The sequence below is a fragment of the Chinchilla lanigera genome, unplaced genomic scaffold, assembly GCF_000276665.1.
Source record: "Chinchilla lanigera isolate Chin_1 unplaced genomic scaffold, ChiLan1.0 scaffold00086, whole genome shotgun sequence".
In the NCBI taxonomy this organism is placed as follows: domain Eukaryota; kingdom Metazoa; phylum Chordata; class Mammalia; order Rodentia; family Chinchillidae; genus Chinchilla; species Chinchilla lanigera.
In genome coordinates, this window is record NW_004955487.1 from 5,901,344 (window position 1) to 5,926,566 (window position 25,223).

The 25,223-nt window shown below is 39.8% G+C and overlaps 1 protein-coding gene across 3 annotated transcripts in view; it reads right to left on the reverse strand.

The window, feature by feature from the left end:
- The window catches only part of Rock2 (Rho-associated, coiled-coil containing protein kinase 2), a gene marked incomplete at its 5' end in the record, with an annotated part of 116,219 nt that overhangs the window by 45,154 nt on the left and 45,842 nt on the right, over nucleotides 1–25,223 (reverse strand). For all 3 annotated transcript variants that reach the window (XM_013504360.1, XM_013504359.1, XM_013504358.1), the window contains 3 exon segments: nucleotides 4,403–4,540; nucleotides 22,026–22,126; nucleotides 23,673–23,754. In XM_013504360.1, the coding sequence (XP_013359814.1) occupies nucleotides 4,403–4,540; nucleotides 22,026–22,126; nucleotides 23,673–23,754 (321 nt within the window).

Here is a 25,223-nt window from a genome sequence, read left to right on the forward strand (position 1 = left end):
TAAACTTGTACAGTAAAAACTTTTAAAAAACAAAGCAATTTGGTATTTTAATCAAAATGTCAATGTACCTATCATGTGACCTAGGAAATCCAATGCTAAGAATCTATTCTGAAGAAATGCTTACTTATATGACAGTTAATCGCATTCCAAGCACAGAAATCACATAGGGCAGGTATGAAACACCCTGTTACATCAGCTAGCAAGCAAGCTATCACTACTCCCAAGGGTAAGTCAAAAGGTCAAAGTCAATCTGAATAGAATCCCATTACCAAAGGTGTCACGTTATAAACATCAAGAAGGTGTTTCAAGGACTAAACATATCAAGTAGGTTTTTTAAGTGTATCCATACAAAACTGATACCCCTCTCCAACTAAACTAGTGATCCTTAAAAAATAAAAGGAAACTATTCTGAAAGCTGGCAAATACAGTATGAGGAAAAAAATAAAGCATTCATCCTGCCCTTCTTATGTGAATATAGCACTGGGTAATCAGTTAGTAAACAGAATTATTTATCTTTATAGAAATATTCCAGCTGGGCATGGTGGTGCACACCAGTAATCCTAGCACTTGGGAGGTTGAGGCAGGAGGATATGAGAGTTCCAGGCCAGGCTATGGGTATACAATGAGTTCAAGGCAAGCCTGAACTACATGGTGAAATCCTGTCTCATAAGCAAAACACAACAAAATAAACACACACAAAGATAGAAAGAAATATTCCAGTCACTATAATCAAGGAGGAATGATTAAATTGGAATATCACCATTTATAAATTAATGGACCAAGACCTTGAGCACCAACAACTGGTAACAAAACAAGTATCAGACATCAGTTTCTGATAGAAGAAAAACACTGCCTAGGAAACCCATAACCCCTCCCAGTCAAACTTGAATCTGATAAAGGCTTTACATCTACTCACATTTTACTAAACATAAATGAGAGAGAAATATGTTAAACTGCATTACAAGGACAAGATCAACAAACTGCAGGTTTCCTCAACCTGGGAACAAAAGAAAATGGAAGAGGACGCCTCAGGTAGAGAGACTTAAAAAGATGTACCTGGAAAAAAAAGGAATATGTGAACTTAAAATTTTTAAATGACTTAACTAAACTAACTTGTTTAGGGGCACACACCTGAGCAATGAAAGATGTCATGCACTCATAGGTGGGTTTTGTGGAGGTGGCTGGATCATGGTGTGTGATGCTGGATTACACACTGATGGTTTACAGCCGCGTGTGATGTTGGCAGGTGAAGCCTGGTGGTAAAAGGTGGTCCCTGTGGCGTGGCCTGGCAGAGTAGATATACACATCCTTCCTACTCCCTTGATTGCTGCTCTGCTTCCTGCCTACCACACCATGGACTGTTTCTTCTCTGCCAAGCCCCACTGCCTTGGAGCCAGCTGATGACGGACTGAAAGCTCTACAAACTGTGAGTCAAAATAAATCTTTCTTCCTTTAACTTACAGGTGTCAGGTATTTTGTCCCAGAAATGAAAAATTGACAAAGATAGATGTTGAACTTTTTTTTCATATATTCTTGGGTATTTATATTTCTTTTGAGAACTCCCTGTTCAATTCATTTGTCCATTTACTGACTAGGCAGTGGTGGTCCAGTGGTAGAATTCTCGCCTGCTATTCATTGACTGGGCTATCTGGGTTTTTTGGGAAGTGTTAAAGAAGGAAAGGTTTATTCAGCTCACAGTTTGCAGAGGTTTCATTCCATCACCAGCTGGCTCCAAGACAGGGTGGCATGGCGGAGAGGCAGAGCAGAGGAGAAGCAGTTCATAGTGGGCAGAAGGCAGCAAAGTAGCGAAGAAGCAGCAGCAGGAGCAGACTCCTTCTCCCTTTTATCCCTTCCAGGCTACTTAGGGCGGTGTCACTCACACCCAGGCTGGGCCTTCCCATTCCCCACACCCAGAACTATGCCAAATCAATCAGTGAACTGATTTAGTAATCACATATCCTTAACCCTAGGCACCACACACCCTAGATCCAGCCACCTCTGAAAATCCCCACTTATGAGTGCATGAGGCTTTGACAACTAGACATAAGCCATGACAGTCTGATCCATCTTGATTTGACTTTAGTACAGGGAAAGAGAGAAGCAGCTAGTAAAATCCTCTACAAGTGGATATCCAGCCTTCCCAGCACCATTTGTTAAACAGGTTTTTTTTCTCTAGCACAGGTCTTTTGTCCCTCTGTCAACACTCAGCTGGCTGTAGATGCTTGGCTTGTTTCTGTGTCTTTTGTTTTACTTCACTGGTCTCTTGTCTGTGCTGTAGCAAATTGTTCTGTCTCTGTGGCTTTACAGTGTAGGGTCCTGTGATGCCTCTAGTGCTGCTCCTTTTGCTCAGGGACTGCTTTGGCTATTTCAGTCTTTCCTGATTTCATATGAATCTTTGCATGTTTTTTTCTAGTTCTGTGAATGTTGTTAGCATTTTAATAGGAACTATATGGAATCTGTAAATCACTTTTTAAATATGGCCATTTTAACAACCCATTAACAAGGGAGGTCTTTCTACTTCCTAAGGTCATCTTCAGTATCTCTCTTCAGCATTCTCTCATCTTCAGCACAGAGGTCTTTCACATTCTTGTTCAGGTGGATTCCTATGTATTTTTTTTCAATCTCCCTCTCTCTTTTTTTTTTTTAATCTTTTTGAGACAGGGTCTTGCTATGCAGTTCAGGCTGGCCTTAAGCTCACCTTGTAGCCCAGGCTGGTCTTGAACTCCCAAGGATCCTCCTGCCTCAGTCTCCTAAGTGTTGGGATTAAAGGCATGCGCCACTACACCTGGCGTCTTTTTTCCAATCTCTTGTGAATGGAATCATTTTCCTGATTTCTTCTGCAGCATTATTGGTGTATGGGAAAGATACTGATTTTTGTGTGACTTTGGATCCTGAGTTATTTTTTCAAATGTACTATGTTTTCACCACTGATCTACTTCTTCAGATTATTTCAATAATCAGCAGATCTTTTCTTTATCTGTTAACATTCTATAAGGGAGACAGGCGTGGTAGCGCACTCAGAGCCTGAGGCAGGAGGATCACTGCTTCAAGACCAGCCTGGGCTACAGAGTGAGCTCAAGGCCAACCTGAACTGCATAGCAAGACCCTGTCTCAAAAATATATATATGTAAAATTCTATGAGGGTCTACTTAGCAGAATTAAAAGATCAAAAGATTCCAGTATAGAAAATGGTTAACTGGAAATGGCAATGAAACCTTCTATTATGAAAGCAAGGTAATAAAAAGTAGGGAAAATATTATCACCGATTTTTTTTTGGCTTTTTGAGACAAAAAAAATAGAAATATATGTGCATTGATGCTTCAAACTAAAATAAATTATTTCCTGGACTTGAACTCAGGGTGTCACACTTGCCAAGCAAGCACTGTACTGCTGAGCTACATCCCCAATCCTATCACCATTCTTTAATCAAGTAAGTACTGTGGTACACAATTTGCCACAAAAATTCCTCATCACTAGCTACAATCAAGAAAGGACAGGGGGGAATTATGACTCAATCTTCAGATGACATAGCCATCTAAATTGGTACTTTAAAAATTCTAGTACTAAAAATCTCCAGAGAAGCAGAGCTGGTGAGGAATACAATGGAAAAGGAGGTAAGAAGGGAATCATGAATTCCTTAATCCACTCAAAGAAGCAGCAAGAGCATGAATGTTTTCATAGGTCAGTGATGGCAACACTTTTAGAGCTTTTAATGCTGCCAAAAGCCCCTGAGGCAACGCTTTCTATCAGTTCCCCACCACCGTTACTGGTAATATATACAAGCCTGTAGGAGAATTTCCAAAATGGCTACCGTCAGAAGTTCTCAAAATTTTACTCAAAAAATCGATTCTTTAGAATCGATTATTTTTATTGTGTTAATATGGAGAAAATCCATCAGATCTTTGATATATTACATTCATTAAAGAACATTTCCTTATTTGTATCGATAATGTATTAAAACTTCTTTGGGCTTAATAAAAGTTTCTTTAAATGAAAGTTTTTCTCTTCAAGACAGACAATGTAACATCAACTTCTGACTAACATTAACATGTACTATTCTTCCAAATGACTCAATTAATTTACTATTTTCCAATGATGTAAATCACAGTAGAGGGCAGAGGATAATGGAATTCTGGTGATCAAGTCAATTTTGTACATAAAGGAACTAAAAAGGCAAAACTTACAAGCAATACTTGCTTCCATATACCAATTTAAGCAACTGTTCCATGTTATGTCTATGCAGGCATAGAAGCAACAGTAAACAAGTATGATGCATCACATCTTATTAACAACAACTGCATTATTACTGAGTGACGGACGCACAGGATTTTTGACAAAGTCAAGTCTTATGAACAAGAACTCATAAAAGAAGAAAGTAAAGTTTGAAATTTAGTATGCTTACCTCAACCACCCAGGGACTATTGGCAAAGGCCATAATGTCTCTTTCTTCCCAGAAAAAAGCAGCATCTGATCTTTTGATCATTTCAAACTTACTAAGCAGCTTCATAGCATAGACATTCTGTGATGCCTTGTGACGAACCTGTGGATTTGTTAAAACACAAAAATTAATCCTTTTAATTTGGAATAAATGATCATATCACAGTGGTACTATTAAGACTTTAGTTGCAAAACAAATGATCTTCAAACTACTGTACCTAATAAAAAATAAATGTATACTACCTAAGTAAAATAAACAAAGGAGAAAAGAAAAAAAAAGAAACAAAGCAGAAAACTTCTAACAGTCTAAATCTTTCATGTAATATATAATAGCTTAAAACTCTGTTTAATATGCAACTAATCCTAATTCGGCTAAATGAAGCTAAATTCATGAAGCACCATTCCATCCTGTTACTTAACTCATCTTAAGAATAACATATAAAGCTGGGCGTGGGGGTGCACCCCTGTACTCCCAGCAATCGAGGCACTGAGGCAGGAAGATGGCCAAGAGTTTGAGGCCAGCTTGGGCTACACAGTGAGACCCTGTCCCAAATTAAACAAAAAAAGAATAAGCTATTAATAAACAGGAAACTTCCAAGATATGTCTACTGGGGGAAATAATTTATTTTAGTTTGAAGCATCAATGCACATATATTTCTATCGGAAAATGAAAACCTAATAGATTTAGAGCTCAAGGGATATCTGTAATTTTATTAAGTTACCTTTATTTCTCATCTTAAAAGGTTATTTTTCCTTAAAGGAAAAAACTACCAACAATATCGTTGTTTGGACAATTCCTGTCTTCCCCATTAGACTATAAATTCCCTAAGAGCAAGAACACTATTTTTAATATATTGTAATTCCCAGCACTGATAATTCACTGTCTACCACAGAGCCAATAAGTGTTTATAATGGATGATAAACACAGTTAATATGCATTCAATAATTAATAAGTAACAACTACTAACATTTATACCTAGGTGTTTAACAGGATATCTAACATTCAAACTTCTTATCTTTACCTTTGAATATATTCCTTCTAAAATCATCCCCACTTCCATAAATAGCAATTTTATCCTTCTAGTTACTTGGGCTAAAAGGACCCTACCAGCATATCATGTCATTTCCATCTTCAAGCCACTTCCGAATCCAGTTATTTCTAACTCTGCCACTGCCCCCATCTCCTGCTCCAAGCTGCTTCTTAGCCCGTGGTCACTGCTGCCCTCTGCTGCTGCACATGCCCTTAGCCACCTCAACCCCGGCCTTTACATCTTTTTATTTTTTCACTTATTTGTCACCTATCTCAGCACTGGAATTTAACCTAATGCAGGCAAACACTTTTGTTTCGTTCACTCTTTAGTCCCTGTGGCTAGTACAAAGCCTGACACATAATGCTCTTTCAATAACTCTTTTCTGAAAGAATGAATCTACTGAGTACTCAGTAGTATGTGCCAGGGCTACATATTTTGATGCACGCAATATCTTCATCTTTGTAACAGTTCCAATGAGATTATTTCCCCATTACAAATGGGAAATATGAGATATAGGGAAGTAAACTTGCAGGACGACTATACAGAATGCAGTTTAAAAGGTAGTCTGCAGAAGAATCCATGCTATTTCTACATATGTAAGCTCAAACTTAGGACAATTTCAGAAAACCAAGGCAGATGACATCTGTCAATCTGACATTCCGTCCAGTTTATGCTCTTTCACTGAGGAGTTCTGACCAGTCTGTGGTCATCTTACTTAGGGTTGGAAGACAGAACCTAAGAGCATTGAGCTGCTGGCCACAGTCTGCAGGGTCCCAAATGATCTAGCCTATGTTTACCTTACCAGTTGGACTTTTGCCATTTTTGTCTCTTTGCATGTTTTAGGCACACACATCTCCTTTCAGTGTGTCTACTATACCAAGCCTTTCCTCGGAATCCTTACAATAATGAGGAAAGCCTCAGAAACCCACCACTGCCCAAACTCTCCTCTCCCCAAGGATACTCGGCTCCTTAGCCACTCAGCTGAAATAGGAAATACCTCAAAGAGGCTTTCTCTGACTACCCAACAGCATGTCACTGAGCTCTACCTCAGTTCTCTGGTTATTTCTCCTAGCATATACCACAATTTGCAAATTTTAAATGTTGTTTCTTTGTATTTATTGCCTGTCTTCCATGTTAGAATGTACACTCAACAAGAGTAGGGATCATTCACGCTTGCTTTGTTCTCTACTAGATCCACAGTGCCAAGTTCAACGTCAGCATTAGCTATAAAACACACTCATTACATATTTGAATTTGGAATTAATAATACCTAGAAAAATATTTTTTAAACTTGATGGCTAGCCAGACAATAAATTTCCAGTTTTAAGAAAGATTCAACAAGTAATATCTTTAGTTACCTCTTGTCAAATACTAAGCATCTAGAACCCATACGTATATTGACAAAAATAAAGTAAACCAAAGGAGTACTATCTTCCCCTGAGGACACAGGAAAGAACAATCATACTTACAGATCAAATGCTGTACAAAATATAGTAGAATTCTGGAAAATCATAAAATGTTGTGAGAGAAAGTTTTTTTCCTATAACAAAGCCCAGATAAGAATTTTTATATTTGAGTAGACTTGAGTAAACCAACACCAGTGAACATAGATACATCCTAGCAGGGTGCAGCAAATACAAGAATTTATCATTCATTACCATGTACTGTGACTCCGAGGGAGGACTCAGCATCAGCAAGCTCTTCCATTGTGAACCAACACCAAACCACAAGAAGCAACCGCTTCCGGGATTTGTAAAAGAGTGACCGAAGGCTCTAACCCAAGGCAGGAACTCTTGGCTCACTGGTAAGAGCTCTTGCCTAGCACATGCCAGGCTCTGCTTACTCCCCAGCAACACGCACGCACGCGCACACACACATGCACCCACACCAGATATAGGTCAGTGGTAAAGTGCTTGATTAGCATGAATGAGGCCCTGGTTTCAACCCCCACAACTGAAAAAATAAATAAAAATAAATACATAAACAATAAATTTTAAAATGACCATAATCTCAGGGAAAGAGAAACTCAACAACTGCCAGAAGCTCTGCCTGAAATCAAAATCCTCACTAGTATATAGCCAGTGACCCCTCAGGAGAGCACAGTGGCTCTGGGAGATGGAAGGCAAGGAGGAACAGAACGGGGAGCTCCCAGAAGCTACATGAAACTACTCGGCTAAAGGCTGGGCTCTGTAGAGTAGGCGCCCAGTTTACTAGGGAGCAACTGCTATGGATGGAGCTGAGAGCACAACAGAAACACTGAAGTCAAACAGCACGGGAAGGACATTTAATAGCCAGTCAGCAAAGCCGAACACACACTACTACTTTCCTGGGCATCCAGCTGATGCACCTTGGAAGAAAGAACTATGCGCAGAGCACTGCCTAACTCAGCCAAGAGTGAACTCTGAGCAGCCACAAGTAAGCACAGTTTGGAAATTAAAAGTCCTTGAGTAATCCCTTGCTCTTTCCATACAGCTACTTCTACAATGTGTAAAATGAAGCCTGCACAAATTAAGGGTAGCCAGCACGTAACTGAAGGGCTCACTGAAATAAAAATCAACTCTTCAAAGAAAATAACAAAATTAAGAGTTTCTGTCATATATCCACAAGGTCCACTAGATCACTTTAAAATTACAAGAGGCAAAAAGGAAATGTGCTGGGCATGGTGGCGCATTCCTATAATCCCAGGACTCAGGAGACCGAGGCAGGAAGACTGCTACAAGTTTGAAGCCAGCCTGGGCTATAAAGTGAGTTCAAGATAGCCTACACTGCAGTGAAACTCAGTCTCAAAAAACCCAAAAATAAATAAAAAAGGAAATGTAAGTCATCAAGAAAAAAAGTCAACAGAAAATGACCCCAAAAGATGCGAATTTAATTTGTTTTCAGTTGAAGATTTAACACCCTATCTCAGTATTTGATAGAACATGGTGGTGCATGCTTGTAATCCCAGCTGAGGTAGGAAGATCACTGCAAGTTCAAGGCCATCCTGGGCTACAACGTGAGTTCAGGGCCAGCCTAAGTAAACTGCATAGTGCAAACTTGTCTCAAAAAAAAAAAAAAAAAAAATCCTAGAGTGAAAACTGCTTAACCAAATACTTGAAATCTGAAGTACTGAAACACTGTAGCTTTATATGAAAAGAAAGCTACATGCAAAAGGCCAACTGAGTGATAACAGGAATTGTAGCTTCAATCCAGCTTCCATATCAAGGTAGTAGGCTGGAATAATAACTCCCTTGATTTATGGTGTTATGAACTTTATGGAATGTTAAAAACATGCACTAGAAAGTAATATGAAAACATGGGGTGGGGGCTGAATGACCCTAGCCTACCACTGCAGAAAGAGTGAATTTTTAATTGACTTGTGTTGAATTAGCAGATTATCTCAAAGCACATGACTGTGCCAATAATTTTGTTAAATACAGTTAAATACAAAATACTTGTATTTTGTTAAATACAAGTAACTGCCAAAAAGAAGTTGCTAAAGTATGGCCTCTCTTACACATTTATAGTATCCTTGAATACCTTCACTTACTCTAAAAGCAAATTAAAATTTGAATACTTCCTAACTTCATCAGAGAAATTAGTCCATACAACATCATAGTCAATTAATTTATATCATATCATTACTTATGCTTGGCCCAGACCATGACAAAAACTGTTTTAAGAATTTTGCTATAAAATGCAGCTGTGAAGAGAAGTGAAAAGACCGGTCAGCTAGTACAAAAGTGTGTACTTAAATGTACTATCAGTGTCTACATATGAGATAACTAAACAAAAAAACTATACCATCTAGAAAGAAACAACCATAAGCAAAAAGTCATCACACACAGCTAGAAGGAATCAGCACAGTATAGGCACAGGAGGACAAGGAGCCCAGGGAGGAAGAGGAGTGTACATGGGGTGGGGTGGGCCTGGGCGGGGCAGTCTGCACAGGAGAAGCCTGCCCAGCTGAGTGGGAATGGCCCAGCTCAGTCACAAACAGGACTTCCTCCTCCAGCACCTCCTGCCTAAGATCGGCAGGGACAATGCGGAAACACCACTAGCAGAGGAGGCAAAGGTGCAAAGACTTGGGCCTACCTCCACAGCTGGGTGATGGAGGCTGGCAACAAACCCTGAAAGGAAAGAGGGACTAAGGAAATGGTACAGAGGTACAGTCTGCAGGACTTACAGAAAACCGGGCAGGGTGAACGAAAAAATAAAAAACCACTGGTGAGCCTGCCCCACTACTATATATTGTATCCAGGGCCTTCAAATCCCCACCCCTGTTTTTAATTTTGAGACAAGGTCTCCCTAAGTTGCTAAACTGCCCAGGTTTTGCTCAAACTTGCAAGCCTCCTGCCTCAGCCTCCCAGAGTGCTAGAATTATAGGCATGCACTGCTACACCTGGCTGACTCCCTTTTTACTTTGGTTTGAGCAACTAATTTGGTGCTGGAGCCATTTTCTAAGATGAGGAAGATAAGAAAAGGGATAGTTTTATGGAAGAAGAGCACAGTCATAGAACCAAAGATTCTAATTGTACACATTTTAGATGCTTATGATACTTTTTTCTTTTTTATAATTTTTTACTTTATTAGTGCATATCTGCAAGTTCATGTAGTTTACAATCATCCTGGGGAGTGGATACATGTGTATACCACAGCTTGTTTTTTTTTTTAATCCCCTTCCCTTCCCTCCCTTATATGTCACATCTTAATGTCAAATAAGTCATCATGGATACAAACTGGAGAGTGAGGTACAAAGTTCTGAACTATAGCTATAAATCCAAGCTTTGTGACATCATATAAACGTCATTTAAAGTCCCATGATGCATGAGCTCACTTTGGAAGAGAGTACAAGTAAGGGTCTACCTAACGGAAACTGTAATATGTAGAGATCAGGTGGGGAATGAACTACCTGAAGAAGGAGAAGGAAGGACCACTACAACAGGGAAATGTGGTGTTTCAAGAAAGAAGAACTAAGTATGTCTGAGTAAGATGAGACCCTGCAGATGAAGTCCACGCTTACTTGACAGGGAAGATAGTTATGGCTGAGATATGAAAGCCACTCTTAGCTTCACTTAACACCTAAGAATGAGGGGCAAGAAGACTAAGTAACGTGGCAGAAGTCATACTTGCTAATGTCTAGGCAGAATTCAACCACAAGTAGCCAGCCTCTGCAGCCCAGCTGACATTTCATGTACTATGCTATGCTGGAGACATATCACAGTCACTTTTTTTTTTTTTCCAGTACCGGGAATCAAACTCACGACCTTGTGCTTGCCAGGCAGGCGCTGTGCCGCTGAGCTAAGCCCCCAGCCCACACCACAGTCACTTTTACAGGGGAATTTTATCTGTAGAAACTGATTAATGGCCTCTATGAAGGAATACATTTTGAACTTGACCAGAACAAGCATTTTAGAGGGAAAGACAAGCTTGAACTGACTTTATGGATCTTCCTTCAAATAATCAGAAAACCATAATCATAAGATGTACCAAACATGGAACTTTCCCTACAAAGCCATCACACTAACTTACTACACACAAATCAACTTCAAAGGCTATGGAAAGAAGAGGGACTTGGACTTTTCCTTTATGACCTTATTCGTCTTCTAAAAGCTCCCTGCCTAAAGTAACAGTCAAGAAATAAAGCCAAAACAAACATACCACAAACTCTTGGATCAGGTCATCAGATTAATGGAATGTTAAAATATTTTTCACTTAAAAAATCATATGACTTTGCTTCTGCATGTTTTGTGGCCAAGACAAATTCTGTGACGGAAAATTAATAACAAAAATAAAAACTTTCATAACTATATATTTTCCTTTCCTTTAGCATATTAAATTATAATGATCAAATTAATACAGAACAGTGATTATTACTGTAACATTAAAACATGAAAAATCAGATTCTGTCACACTTCTGTCAAAATTCAACTCCAATTTTTAGCTACTCTACATCATAAGAAAGCAGAAACAATGTATCTGTGTAAACTACACATATAGTATGATTATCTCAAACAGGCAATACCAGTAACAGTTAACCCTCAGGGGCACTATAATCAGACTTGTCTATTGTGTTAGTTTACTTATTGCCCTCAGTGACCTCATAAAATAGCTATTTTGCCTCTACTCTCCGGGTCGGAACTCAGAGAAAGATTTATGCCTATCTTCACCACGATCTTGAGTTAGAAAACTGCACAGCTGGATTCATCTACTCTATACCCTATAAGATTTTTAGTAACTCTACTGTCCCGTAACCTACCCTCACTCTTCCCACTAGAACATCAAATTCTGGAGCATCACCACTTTCACTGAAAAACAAAAAATACAAGCAAACAATAAAATGTTACCATTTTCCAAGGCAGTATTTTCCTTGAATGCGCTCCAAACCAACCTCTCAGTTCTTTTAATCCCACATCAGATGGCACTGTTCTGAGCACGTTCCCTTCAAGTACACGCTAGTCGTGTGCCTCCTAACTTTCTGGCTCCACTTGTGAAGAGCCTGCTGCTCCATCCTAGTAACACTATGAGCAGATTGAACACCAACATTTCTTTTTGGATCAGAAAGAGAAGGTAAGGTCACAGGGTTCCAAGGCTGAGGCGAGAGAGCCAAGAATTCTAAGATCATAGCATGCGACCTGATCTGTAACTGGCCAGTCGTGGAGGTTAAGTGTGGTCAAGCCTAAGAATTAAAGACTACAGGGGGCACCTACTCCAGTAAATTTTACATCCAAGTGGTCAACCAGGTCCCCACACTAAATACTGGGAGAAAAACCTCTTGTGCTAATGCTTCTAGCAGGAAGAGGGGAAGGAACCTTTCTGCAATGTGCCAGGATCTCTGTTCTTAACAGGTCTGCTCTTAGGGAAAAAAATATGTACTCAGAGCTGAGGAACTTGGGGAAGGGAATGCACAACTCCAGAGCCCTCCAGTTACCCACCCCACCTCTGGGGAGAGGGAGGAGAAGCACTTTTGAAGTTTACAGTCCAGAGGCCTAGATCCACTATGACGACCTCAATCTCATCACAGAATTGTTAACTGTAAACATTTCCCTTCCTCCTGCACCACATTCCTAAAGGCTTACTTAACAATAGTTCCTTTCATCCAATGCAACATGTCTACTCATCAAGAAAAATATCACAAGCTGGGCATGGTGGTGCACACCTGTAATCCCAGCACTCAGGAGGCTGAAGCAGGAAGATTGCTGCGAGCTCGAGACCAGCCTGGGCTACATAGTGAGTTCAAGGCCAGCCTGGACTACATAGCAAGACCCTGCCTCAAAAAGCCAAGGAAAAAAAAAAAAAAGAGAAAAACATCACAAAGCACACTCGAAGGCAAAAATGTAACTGGAAGAGATAGCAAACATGAAAATGATATAAGGTAGGGACGCCAGAATTATCAGAGTGGAATTTTGAAAGAACAATAATTAATATGGTAGGCGCTAATGGACATTAGACAAAGGAGAGTTTCAGGCAGGAAGACAAACATTCCAGAGATCAAAGGCAGTGTAACAGAAATGAAGAATGCTTCTGATGGTCTCATTAGTAAACTAGACATGACTGAGGCAAGAACCTGAATTTGGGGATATACCAGTAGGTACCTTCAAAGGTAAAAAACCAACACTAAACAGTATCAAAAGAGAATACCCAAGGTTTATGGTACAACTACAAAAGGTGCAATATATATATACTGGGAATGTTAGAAGACAAAGAGAAAAAACAACAACAAAGAAATATTTGAAATAATGGCTGAAATTTTCCCCAAATTACTATCAGAGCAAATCACAGATTCAGAAAGTTCAAAGAACACCAAGGAAGACATAGGTCAAAAAACCATGCAGGCATGTCACTTTCAAACTTTAGAACTCAAAAGGAAAGACCTGGAAAGAAGCTGGGGGGCGTTACTTATACAGGAACAAGGATGAGAATTTCTCCTCAGGAAGCATAAAAGCAGAAAGGGCAGAGTGAAACATTTCAAGTGCTGCGAGAGAAGAGCCACTAATCTAGAGGGAGAGCAAGAGGATTCTGAGAAGATGGGAGAGGAAGATGCAACAGAAATCTGTGTCCCCATATAAATTACAACTGCGTTGGGGGAATCTGTCTTAAATGAGGAGTCTGGAACTCTGGAGTCCACTGAAGGCTTCTATTTTCCAGGGGAAGACATGGGTTAACTGACAAATTTCAGTCCTTAGCACATTCAGGGCTGCCCATCCCAGGTCCCCAGTCCCTTGGCAGGCAGGTGACTCTGTTCCTAGAGGAACCTCTACACGGCACAGGGTAACGAGGGTGAACAAAAGGATACTGCATATACAAGGGACATGTGCTCTGATCACTGCTGCTCCTATTCACACAGCTACACAAGAGAGACAGACAATCACTGTCACCAATCTCCCTCACAGCTGCAAGCCCCTCCCTCTCATGCTGAAGTGACACCTAGCAGATCTGAAAGCTCAGTATACTATTTTTACACCTTTATTTTCAACTTGTTAAAAAAAAAATTAAAAAAATATTTTCAACTTATTCTTGCGGAAGCCAGATTTTAATGAGTATACATTCAATGCAGAAAAATTAGAAAGTGAGTATACATATCCAAGAAAAGTTGCTGGCTTAGAAAAGACTCAAGAAGATCTTAAACTTACACTTTCGGCTGATACTGGCAGACACAGTCTACAGCAACTACACACACACACATGCACGCACACATGCGCACACACACACAAAACACAGCAAGCCCTGGGAAAGGTGAAGAATCCAAACACCAGACATATCACACTATCAGATTCATGTGGCCAGTTATCAACACAGACCTTCAAAGACATACAAAGACAAAGGAAGGTATAGACATCCAAAAGAAAAGAATCAGCAGATGCTGTCCCTAGAAAAGAAAGAACTGATGGCAGATCTACTTGACAAAGATTTCAAACAACTGTCATAAATAAGTTTGAGGAACAAAAGGAAGACAGAGAAAGGCAAGAGAGGTGTCACTTCAGCATGAGAGGGAGGGGCTTGCAGCCTGAACTGCATAGGGAGACCACTGTCTCAAAAAGAAAAAAACAAACAACATATACAAAGGCAGTTTTTTCAGTGCATGAAAAAACTGGAGTCAGAAAGAGAGAAAAAACCTAAAAAGAAATAAAAAAGAAATTCTTGAGTTGAAAAATACAACAACTGGAATAAAAAACTCACAAAAGGGACTCAAAGGTAGATTTGAGCAGGTCGAAGAATCAGTCATCTTCTGCATATCAGGGCAATGGAATTAGTGCATCTGAGGAACAGGAAGGAAAAAGTTTGAAGAACGCAAACAGGACTTTAGCCTGAGTAATATAAGCCTTGTGAGACTACCAGAGAAGACAGAAGTGGGGCTGAGCTGCTATGAAATAGCTGAAACTCCCCAAATGTAATCAAAGACTACATTAACATATACATCCAAGGTCAATAAAATTCAAGTAAAAGGAATTCAGAGAAAACCATAAGGAGAAACATTATAATCACACAAAAGTCAAAGACAAAGCATGAATCTTAAAAGCAGTAAGAGAGAAACAACTTGTCATAATACCAGGAATCCTCTAAGATTTTATGTCTATTTCTGAATAGAAACTTTGGAAGACAGAATGTGATAGGCCAATACATTAAAAGGCTAAGTAGTTAAAAACAAAACAATAGGGAGCCAGCCATGGTGGCACACGTGTGTAATCCCAGCACCCGAGAGGCTGAGGCAGGAGGATTGTTGTGATTTAGAGACCTGCTGGGGCTACCAAGTGAGCTCAAGGTCAGCCTGAACTGCATAGGGAGACCACTGTCTCAAAAAGACAAAAAAGAAAAAAACAAAACAGGGAGCTGGGGATGTGGCTTAGTGGTAGAGTTCTTGCCTTGCATACACAAGGCCCTGGGTTTGATCCCCAGCACCACAATAAATAAACTAAAGCAACAACAGAAACTTAACCAAGAATACACACAATATGGCAAAACTGTCCTTCAAATCTGAGGGGAAAATTAAGATACTGCCAGATAAACAAAAGCTGATGGACACTGCTACTTGCAGGCTTGACCTGCAAGAAGTAGTCAGAACAGTCTTGCAGGGTTAATGAATAGACACTGTCTAAACAATAACTTGAAATCATATGAAGAAACAAAGATCTCAATAAAGGTAAATATATGGAGGACACTAACTGGTTGTGGGGTCCCAAAGCAATGGGAAGCTGGAGAGAAAAAGCTACAAAGAATGGCTTTCACCCCAGATAGCTCACTTGAGATGTTAGTAAGAATTGCCTCCTCAGTACTCTATAGCCATGATGAGGAGGAGGCCAAGGAGAGAAAACAAAGAGACTGAGAAAAGGCAGCTGCTTTTGCTGCACCACTAAGAGAAACAGATCCCAGGTCTGATTCCCGGGGCTCCAAGAAGAATTCGACAACTGCATTCATCTGCTACCACTGTTAAAAGCCAGGCCACCTCAAGAGGAACTGCCCTAAGAGGCCCCATGGGCCATGCCCTGGATGCAAAGGAGACCACTGGAGATCGGTCTGCCCTCTGAGGTGGAGGCCCCAGAGCTCAGACCCATGCTACCAGTTACTCCACAGGAATGAGAGGGCTTGGGGCATGGTCTGCCTTCTCCCTCTGGCCAGATCGTCATCTCCATCGAGGAGTCCTGGGTAATCATGACTATGGAGGAACAAGAAAACAGCCTGCTGCTAGTCACAGGTGCAAGTCTCTCGGTCCTTCTTTTCAATCCTGGCCTTCCTTCCAGCCATCATACCTCAGTGAAAGGAGTCACTGGTGAGGAGGTAATATGCTATTTTTGACAACCTTTAGGCTGTAACTACTTAATAGGTCCCTCTTGCATATCTCTGTCTTCCTGAGAAACCACTCTGAAGATACCACCACGTATTACAGCAGCCATTGATATTTTCCTACTAATCTATCCATAACTGTGTAAAGTTTGTAATGTTCCTATCCTATTTCATAAATGGATGTATGTTTATTATTATGTGTTTCCTACAACAACCATTGAGAATAGTTAATGATTTTTCAATAGGTCACCCATGTATAGCTCTATTTATTTTCTTTAGAAGCCACTTTGAAGATACCAAAGTATAGTACAACAACTCTTGATAATCTCCTACCTCTTTTGTCTGTAACTCACTATTATTTGTCTATTTGTTTTCCTGAGAAACTATTTTGTAGACAATAATATGTAAAACGATAACCATTGATAATTTCCTACCATTTTGTCTGTAATTTGCTAAGTCCCCCCTATTATTATGTTATCCTTCTTTTATTCTTTAAAATAAAAAAAAAATAAAATAAAATTAAAAAAAAAGGTAAATATATGGGAAGTTATAAATAGGCTAGGGCTGGGGATATAGCTCAGTAGTAGAGCGCCTGCTTAGTACTTGTGAGGCCCTGGGTTTGATCCCCAGCATCGTAAACTAAAAAAATTCATAAATAAGTGGACAATATTATTGTTATAGTAGTTTTTAAGTGCACTTCTTGTTTTCTGTATGACTTGAGACTAACACATGAAAATATTAAGTATGCCCAGGTATGATGGTGAACACTTACAATCCCAGCACTTGGAGGCTGAGGCAGAAGGATCATTGTGAGTTAGTTCAAGGCTGGCCTGCCTCAAGGAAAAAAAAAAAAATCAATCTACCTATAGTTATGGTTTGTGTCTGGATAGCCCCCCTAAAGCCTCAAGCAGTCATGACGGGGGCGGGCTTTTTGGAGGCAGCTGAATCTAGGATTTGTGATTGATTCATGGTCCAATGCTGGGATTAAGAGTATGAGAGCTACACCCATCCTGGGGGAGGTAGCCTGCATACAATATAAAGGACAGAAAGGGGTCTTTGTCATTCTATCTCTCTTCTCTCCCCTCCCCTCCCTCCCTCCCTCTTTCTCTGTCTCTCTCTCTTTCTCTCTCTCATTACTTTTGCTGTCTTCCATCACCATGAACTGTTGCCCTCTGCCATTGTGCCACCCTGCCTTGGAGCCAGCCAATATGGACTGAAACCTTTACAAACTGTGAACTAAACAAACCTTTCCTCCTTTAACTTTGGGTGTCCAGCATTTTGTCTCAGCAACAAGAAAAAAGTAACTAAGAGAGAACTTGGTACTAGAGAAGTAAGGCCGTTGCTGTGATTACACCCGACCATGTGGTTCAGGAGCCTTTCGGAATGGCTTTGGGAAGAGTTTAGAAAGGTTCAGAGATACTGGCTAAAAAAGTAGAGCTGGAATGCCTTAGGCTGTTCTATATGGGAGACTCTGGTCAGCACTCAAAAGATCAGAAAGCTTGTTAAGACCAGGCTCGGGAGGTTTCTGCTGGGAAGAACTGCACTGGCTGGTGGACTCCAGACAATGTTTGTTATAGCTTGGCAGAAAGTGTGTCTACATTTTGCTCATGTCCAGAGACTTTGCCTGAGACAGATTAAGTAAGGTGAACTAATTAATCTTGTAGAAGAAATTTTAAGGCAGTCAAATGTTGAGGCTGTGGCATGGATACTGTTGGGGGCTTTTAGCCAGATCTATTTTGAGAAACAAGAGCAAAGAGCCCAGCAGAAAGAATGAATGTTGTGAGTTTGACCAGAAAGAAAGTTCCAGTAAAGCTGTGCACTGCAAAGATAGAGCTCAGGAGATCCTGATTGCTGAGGAGCAGAATAGAAAAGATGGCCTGAGGGTATAACAAGAAGCAGCAGGACTCCACCCTTTGCAGCCTCAAAATTGCAAAAGTAAAAGACTTTGCTTTGAAAAGAAAACCCCATAGTACCATGTTCCACAATGGTGGTGGCCTAGAGAATCTGTTCCTCAGAATTTGATTCAGAGTCCTCAATGATCCTGGCACTGGATCCCTACAGCCAAGAGAAAGAGAAACCTAGCTACTGCTCCACCTGCAGACCTTGGCATCATCCATATGGCATTGCTTTTAGGTGCATGCAGTTAATGCAAGAGTTGTGGGGTCGGGAAGGCTTCCACCCTGATTTCAGAACACCTGGGAGGCCAGGCAGTATGCTCCTGAAAGAGCTGTATATGAAGCTATGAGTGTGAATCCAAAGGTCCAGTGGAGACCCCAGAAGTTTGGAAAAGCCAGGAACATGGACTGTGTGAGGCAAACTGCAGGAGGAAGCAGAGCAGGCCCAAGAGAGAAGCCATGGGAACTACAACCAGCAGCAGTGCCACAGGGACACAGCCACCCAAGCCACTCGAGTTTACATCTTGCCACAGACTGCCTCAGATGCTGCACATGGAACTATAGGACTTAATGTTTGCCCTGTTGAATTTTGGTCCCACTCCTTTGTATTCCCATTTGTTACTTTTGGAATGAAAATGTTTACCTTGTGCCACTGAATGCTAGAAGTGTTTAACTTTCTTTTTATTTGTATAGGAGCTCACAGCTAAGAGTTTGCCTTAAATCTCAGAGGAGACTTTTGACTTGGACTTTTCAGCAATGGTGAAACTGTTAGGACTTTGGCAACTCTTAGAGATGGGCTAAGGGCCTTTTTCATAAAGGGATGTGCATGAGTCTTTTGGGGATCAGGAGTAGAATGTTATGGTTTGTGTCTAGATGTCCCCACAAAGTCTCATGCAGACATGGGGTATTTTTAGAGGTGGCTGAATCTAGAGTATATGATTGAGTCATAGTGCAATGCTGGGATTAAGGGTGCTGGCATTAAGGGTGGGTGATTGCTGTACCAGTCCACTGACTGGATTGGCACCACCCTAATCCCCATAGCCTGCATACAATATAAGGAACGGGAAGAAGCTTATCTTGCTCTCTCCCTTCTTGCTCTTGTTGCTTTTGCTGTTTTCTACTGCCATGAACTGTTGCCCCTCTGCCATGTGCCACCCTGCTTTGAAGCTAGCTGATTATGGACTGAAACCTCTATAAACTGTGAGCTAAATAAACCTTTCCTCCCTTTAACTTTGGGCATGAGGTATCTTGTCTCAGCAAATGAGAGAAAAAATATGGTCTAAAAGCTAACATTACTTTTTTTTGGTGGGGGAGGGGTTGAGACAGAGTCTCACTATGCAGTCCAGGCTGGACTTGAACTCACTAAGTAGCCCAGACTGGCCTCAAACTTGAGGTAAACCTCCTGCCTCAGCTTCCTGAATGCTGGGATTACAGGCATGCCCCACCACCACACCCATCGAAAAGCTAACAGTATTTTAACTTTGGGTGATTTCAATATTTACTCTATACTTGGTCATATTGTCTATGCATTTGGCATTAGTATTCTCTCATCCATAACCCCTAGAAATAATGCTCTTGGCTAGCTTCTACCTCTTTACGATTCCTTTTTTCTTTTTTCTCTCTCTTTTTTTTTTAAAGTACCAGGAATCAAACTCAGGACCTTGAGTTTGCCAGGTAGGTGCTGTGCCACTGAGCTATACCCCCAGACCCCATAACTTTGGTTTATAAATCCATTTTTTTTCTATATATAAGTTAAATGATTGATGAATTAAAAGCAATTATATTGTAATTCTGTGATGGCAACAATTGGAATAGGTAAGAAAAGAACTGTTAAAAGAGCATAGTTTTAGTATGTTACTGAAGTTAAACAAAACTAAAGATGAAAATTCCTTATGAAAATTGGTTTAAAAAAACTAAAAGAAAACATCAATAAATTACTAGCAAATCTAACTCAGCTATATTAAAACTTGCATTATATACCATGACGAGGGGGGTTTATACCCTGGAATGCAAGGAAAGCTAAATATAGGGAAAAATAATCAAAGCTGATACACCACATTAGCAGACACAGGGGGACATACATAACCATGAGGAGAAAAAAAAAAAAAAAAAAAAACCCACTTATCAATATTCAGTGCCTGTGGCAATTAAAACAGTAACACTCAACAAACTAGAAAAAACTACCTCAATATATAAATAGCATTTAGTAAATACAATGAACATCCTACTCATTAGTAAAAGTCTAAAAGCTTTTGCTCTGAGAAACAAGGCAAAGAAGCCTGGTTATGTCTCTGCTGTTCACCCCAGCTCTGAATTCTAGTTGGAGGGAAAGGAGGGTGAGTGGGAGGGGTAGTCTTTATCCAGTTGTCTTCGTATGACTTATGCACAAAGAAACCCAAAATATTTTACCAAAAACTATTAGAACAAATTAAGCAAAATAGCAGGATATGAAGTCAACACTCACAAATATGTTGTATTTCTTGTTTGTCTGTCTGTCTGTTTGTTTTGAGACAGGGTCTCACTAAACAGTTCAGGCTGGCCTTGAGCTCACTTTGCAGCCCAGTCTGGTCTTGAACTCGCAAAGATTCTCCTGCCTCAGCCTTGCAAGTGCTGGGATTACAGGCATGCACCACTACATCCGGCAATACGTTGTATTTCTATACACCAACAACATATGATATGAAATGAAAATTACAAAACCAAAACAATTTTGTTGTGAACTCAGAAACAAACAACAACCAACACCACTACCTCAGGAGAACAGAGGCTTTAGAATAAATAAAATATTCTGGGCATGGCCCAATCACATCAACATAAAGATCTACTTCCAAGTTTTAAATATTATATTACAGTTGCCCCAAATCTCTTCCTGTTTTGGACAATCTCCTCAGTACTCTTGCCTGACTTACATTCAGGGGAAATCATTCTTTAATTCATGTAGTGCTGTTAAGCAATCCACTCCTTGTGTCATCTAAGTGCATTTTTTCTGGCTAATTGCACTCTGGGCAGCCAATGATGTTCCCCACTAATGATTTCCAGACTTTAGCTCGTCATCTAAACTCATCCTCCATTTATATCAGGCTTCACTCACTTGCAAAGTTATTTAGCACACCATCGTTGCCACCCAACAAGTCACTACTAACATGTTTCCAGGCGAAGGGGGCCCTGAACCTGCCCTTGAGGATCTCTCCCCATGAACTGCCTCTGTGCCTTTGCCCGTCTCCTAACAACACTGGTTATGAAGCTGCCCACCCACACATCTACTCAGCTGCCATTTCTGCTTTAAGTGTCTCACACACAGGTACGATGCTGACTGTGGCATCCTAACCCACAAGTCCAATGAGCCCATCAAAGATAGATGCAACAAAAGATAAGTTGTGACAACTTGCTCTTCTAGAAACCCATGCTAACTTCAGTGATCACTGCTTTTCTCCTTGCTCCGTCAAAAGGAGTACAGCACCACTGTGCTTAAGGAAAAGTATTTGACTTCTTAATTTAATAATAAGGATGAAAATAGAAGTCTCTCATGCTTAAGTGACAAAAACATTATTATAGCTCCTCACTTAATAATGTATGTAATATTTACTGTTAACATTTATAATACCAGCAGATGGTACCACTTTGGCCTAAAAAGATAAATTTCAGATTTACTTTCAATTATTAAAATTTCTCCATTCAATTTGACATATATTTACATAAGTCTCCACTTATGAAGCAGACATGCCTAGCAGAAATGCCTCACATAACAAGCCTCCTGCTACTAACGAGATAGGAGGTGCTTGGCGATGGGTGGTTTGGCCAAGTGAGGAAACCCACTTTGGGCACAGCTAAGCACAGATACCACAGCCATTCTGCTGCTCCCAATCTGCCTCCCAAAACCAGAATGTCCAACGCTTCTTACCAACTGCACTTCACCGAAAGCTCCTCTCCCGATGACTTTCACGACATCATAGTCTTCTGCCTTCATCTGCAGGCCTCGGACTTTTTTCACAACTTTCTCATCTACAATAAAAAGTTCACCATATTTGTAATAGGAATCATCATATTTATTAGCAGCATTTGTAAACAAATTTTTATTTCCACAAACTGGACTTAGTTGTTAGCTAAATCTACTATTGGTCTTTAAAGGCTCCTATTCAAACCTCTCAGATTGTCTGGAAAGCTAAGACAGGATGACTGCAATTTGAGGCCAGCCTGGGAAACTTAGCAAGACCCTGGTCTCAAAATTAAAAATTTGAGCCAGGCATGGTAGCACTCTAGAGGCTGAAATAAGAGGCCTGCCATGAATTCAAGGCCAGCCTGGGCTACATAGTGAGACCCTGTCTCAAAAACAAACATACCAAAAAAGCCCACCAAAATTAAAAATTTGAAAAAGGCTGGGGATGTAGCTCAGTGTGAAGGCCCTGGGTTCAACTGCCAGTACTGAAAAACAAACAGGATTCACATTATCATTATATTAAAGAACCAAGCCCATATACATAAACTATCAAAAAACAATAGTTAATGTTATTCTGGGTTCTAACTCTGTTACTTGGCAAATCTCATGTCAGCTGACACAGTGATGACTAAGTAATCTTGGTGTGCACTATAAATTATGGCAGAAAGTTGCCACTAAATTCCTTGCAAGGACAATCTTAGCAATGATTGATAGCCTACTTCTTATAAAGTAGTATCCATAGAGAGCATACATAATAATTATAGACAGGATTAACTGAGAAAATACCCCAGTGGCTGGCAACTCCAAATCAAACAGTTTACTAGGGTGATATAAAATATGTATTTATCATTTGGAGAATTTCTGATTTTTAGAATTCAACTCAATTTACCTCAATTATCAATATTGGCAAACTGATTAACACAAACATGATAATACAGTATAAACACAAGTTTGTAATACATGTTAACATATATGTGATGAACACATGATAACACGTTGTGACGGGTTAACATAATACATGTGATAATTGTTATCACACCATTTTGCTTTAGAGCAAAATGTCCACATTTATAGAAACATTACAGCTCATTATTTCTTCTGGGTAGCTGAAATCCAAGTCTGAGAGTTGCTGATATTAAGTTAAAACTTCACTTATAACTGCTATAAATAACATCCTAAGACAGCTAAATAGCCTTAAAAATTTACACAATATCTTGAACGTTACATGCTACACTTGAGTTCTGCAGTCTTGCTTCAGAACTAAAGAGTATTAGTTATTTTCTGTTCCCCTCTGAGGTGCTGGAGGTCAAATCCAGGACCTCAAGTAAATAGGCACACACTATAAATATCAGTTTTTAAGTAAAATAAGTGATAAACACGGGGGCTGGGGATATAGCTCAGTGGCATAAGCACCTGCTTGGCAAGCGCAAGGTCGTGAGTTTGATCCCTGATACCGCAAAAAAAAGATAAACTAAAATATCTTTAACTTTAATAAGCTAATGAGTTAACTAAGTTAATAAGCTTATGGACTATAACATTAATCAAACATAAATCTTTTGTCCAAGTACAATTATGAGCTCAAATATGAAGTTTAAAAATAAACATACTTACATCTGTTTAAGAAATTATCTATATTCTTATTTTTTCTCAAGGCGGGAAAATCCAAATCAAGGACCAACGAATTTAAGCCATCCTGTTAAAATAAAAAGACAGTTTTTATAATTTCTAAACATTCAAAAAAAAGTCTTAAAACTTTACTGCATATGTTCTCTCTGAATAGTTGCTCACCCACCCTGCAACACTCCAGGAAGTCTCCAGGTCTGGACCTTGGCCAGCTCCTAGACTCAACCTGGAGTGCTGGGGTTGCAGGGCTGGTGTCCTGGCAGAGCACTGATGTAGCAGACACCATGCAGAGAGCTCAGGCCCAAGCAGTGCCAAATAAATACATGCTTTCAGCACGAAGAAAGGAAAGCGAAATACAACTACACTAATTCTTATTCATTTAACAAGCATTAATTTTGTGCCTACAAAGGGAAAAATGCAAAAATAAATAAGACATTATCCTATCCCAGGGATCTCAGCCTCAAAGCCAAATATCCTCTAAAAATCAGGAAAAAAGGATGCTGCTCTACTGGATTTCTGTTTTCTTCTTTAGGTTTTATGTACTTTTTAGATTTTTTTAAATGAGCATACATTAAATTTATAGTCAAAATATGAAAAAGTATATATACACAACTTGGTGGAGATGAAAAAACAAAACTCAGGGTTACAGAATCAACACAGGGAAGTCCACAGCATTCCTGCACACCAATAATGAACCTGCTAAGAAAAAGTCTATCTTTCCACTTTGTTGATTGTTTTGTTTGTTGTGCTTTTTAGCTTGATACAGTCTCATGTGGTGATTCTGATATTATTTCCTGTGCAACTGAAGTTCTATCTAGGAAGTCTTTCAGGTGTTTCCGTTTTATCTTACAGCAGTTTTAAAGTTTCTTTGAGAAAATTAAATACTGCATGTTTTTCTATGAGAAACTTAAAGTATAAATAAGTAAGTAAATAATAAAATAAAAAAGAAATGAGGGGGTGAAGGAGGGAAAGGTAGGAAAAGATTTTTTTAAAAAGAGAGAAACAAGCCTGTAACCAAGATGATTGTAAACTGCATGAATTGCAACATGTACTAATTTAAAAAAAAAGAAAAAAGAAAAGAAGTAACAGGAAACTAGAAGGTAGATTCTTGGTGATGGGGAAGGGTGGGGAGCGGGGTAAAGGGATTGAAAATGATCAATATGTTATATGCATGTGCCAATTCCCCAAAATGAACATTATTATTCTATATTACAGCATGCACTTCTAAAACGGGGGAGCCCTAACGAGAAAATAACTGAGCCCCAGATTACTCAATGGATACGCTTGTGGAGCTAACAGAATTCCTAAAATATTATTGTATATATTATCTCACTGCCAAGGAATTGAGGCCAAAAGGGAATATCTTCATTTTAGAGATAAAGAAACAAACAAAGGCTCAGAGAAATGAAGTGACCGACTTGCCTAAAGTCACGCTATGAGGAAACAAGAGCGCAAGGTACAGCCTACATCTTACAGGCCTAATGTACTTAGTGCATTTCACAGCCTCAATAGTCAGGCGGACACTCTCCTAACAAAAGA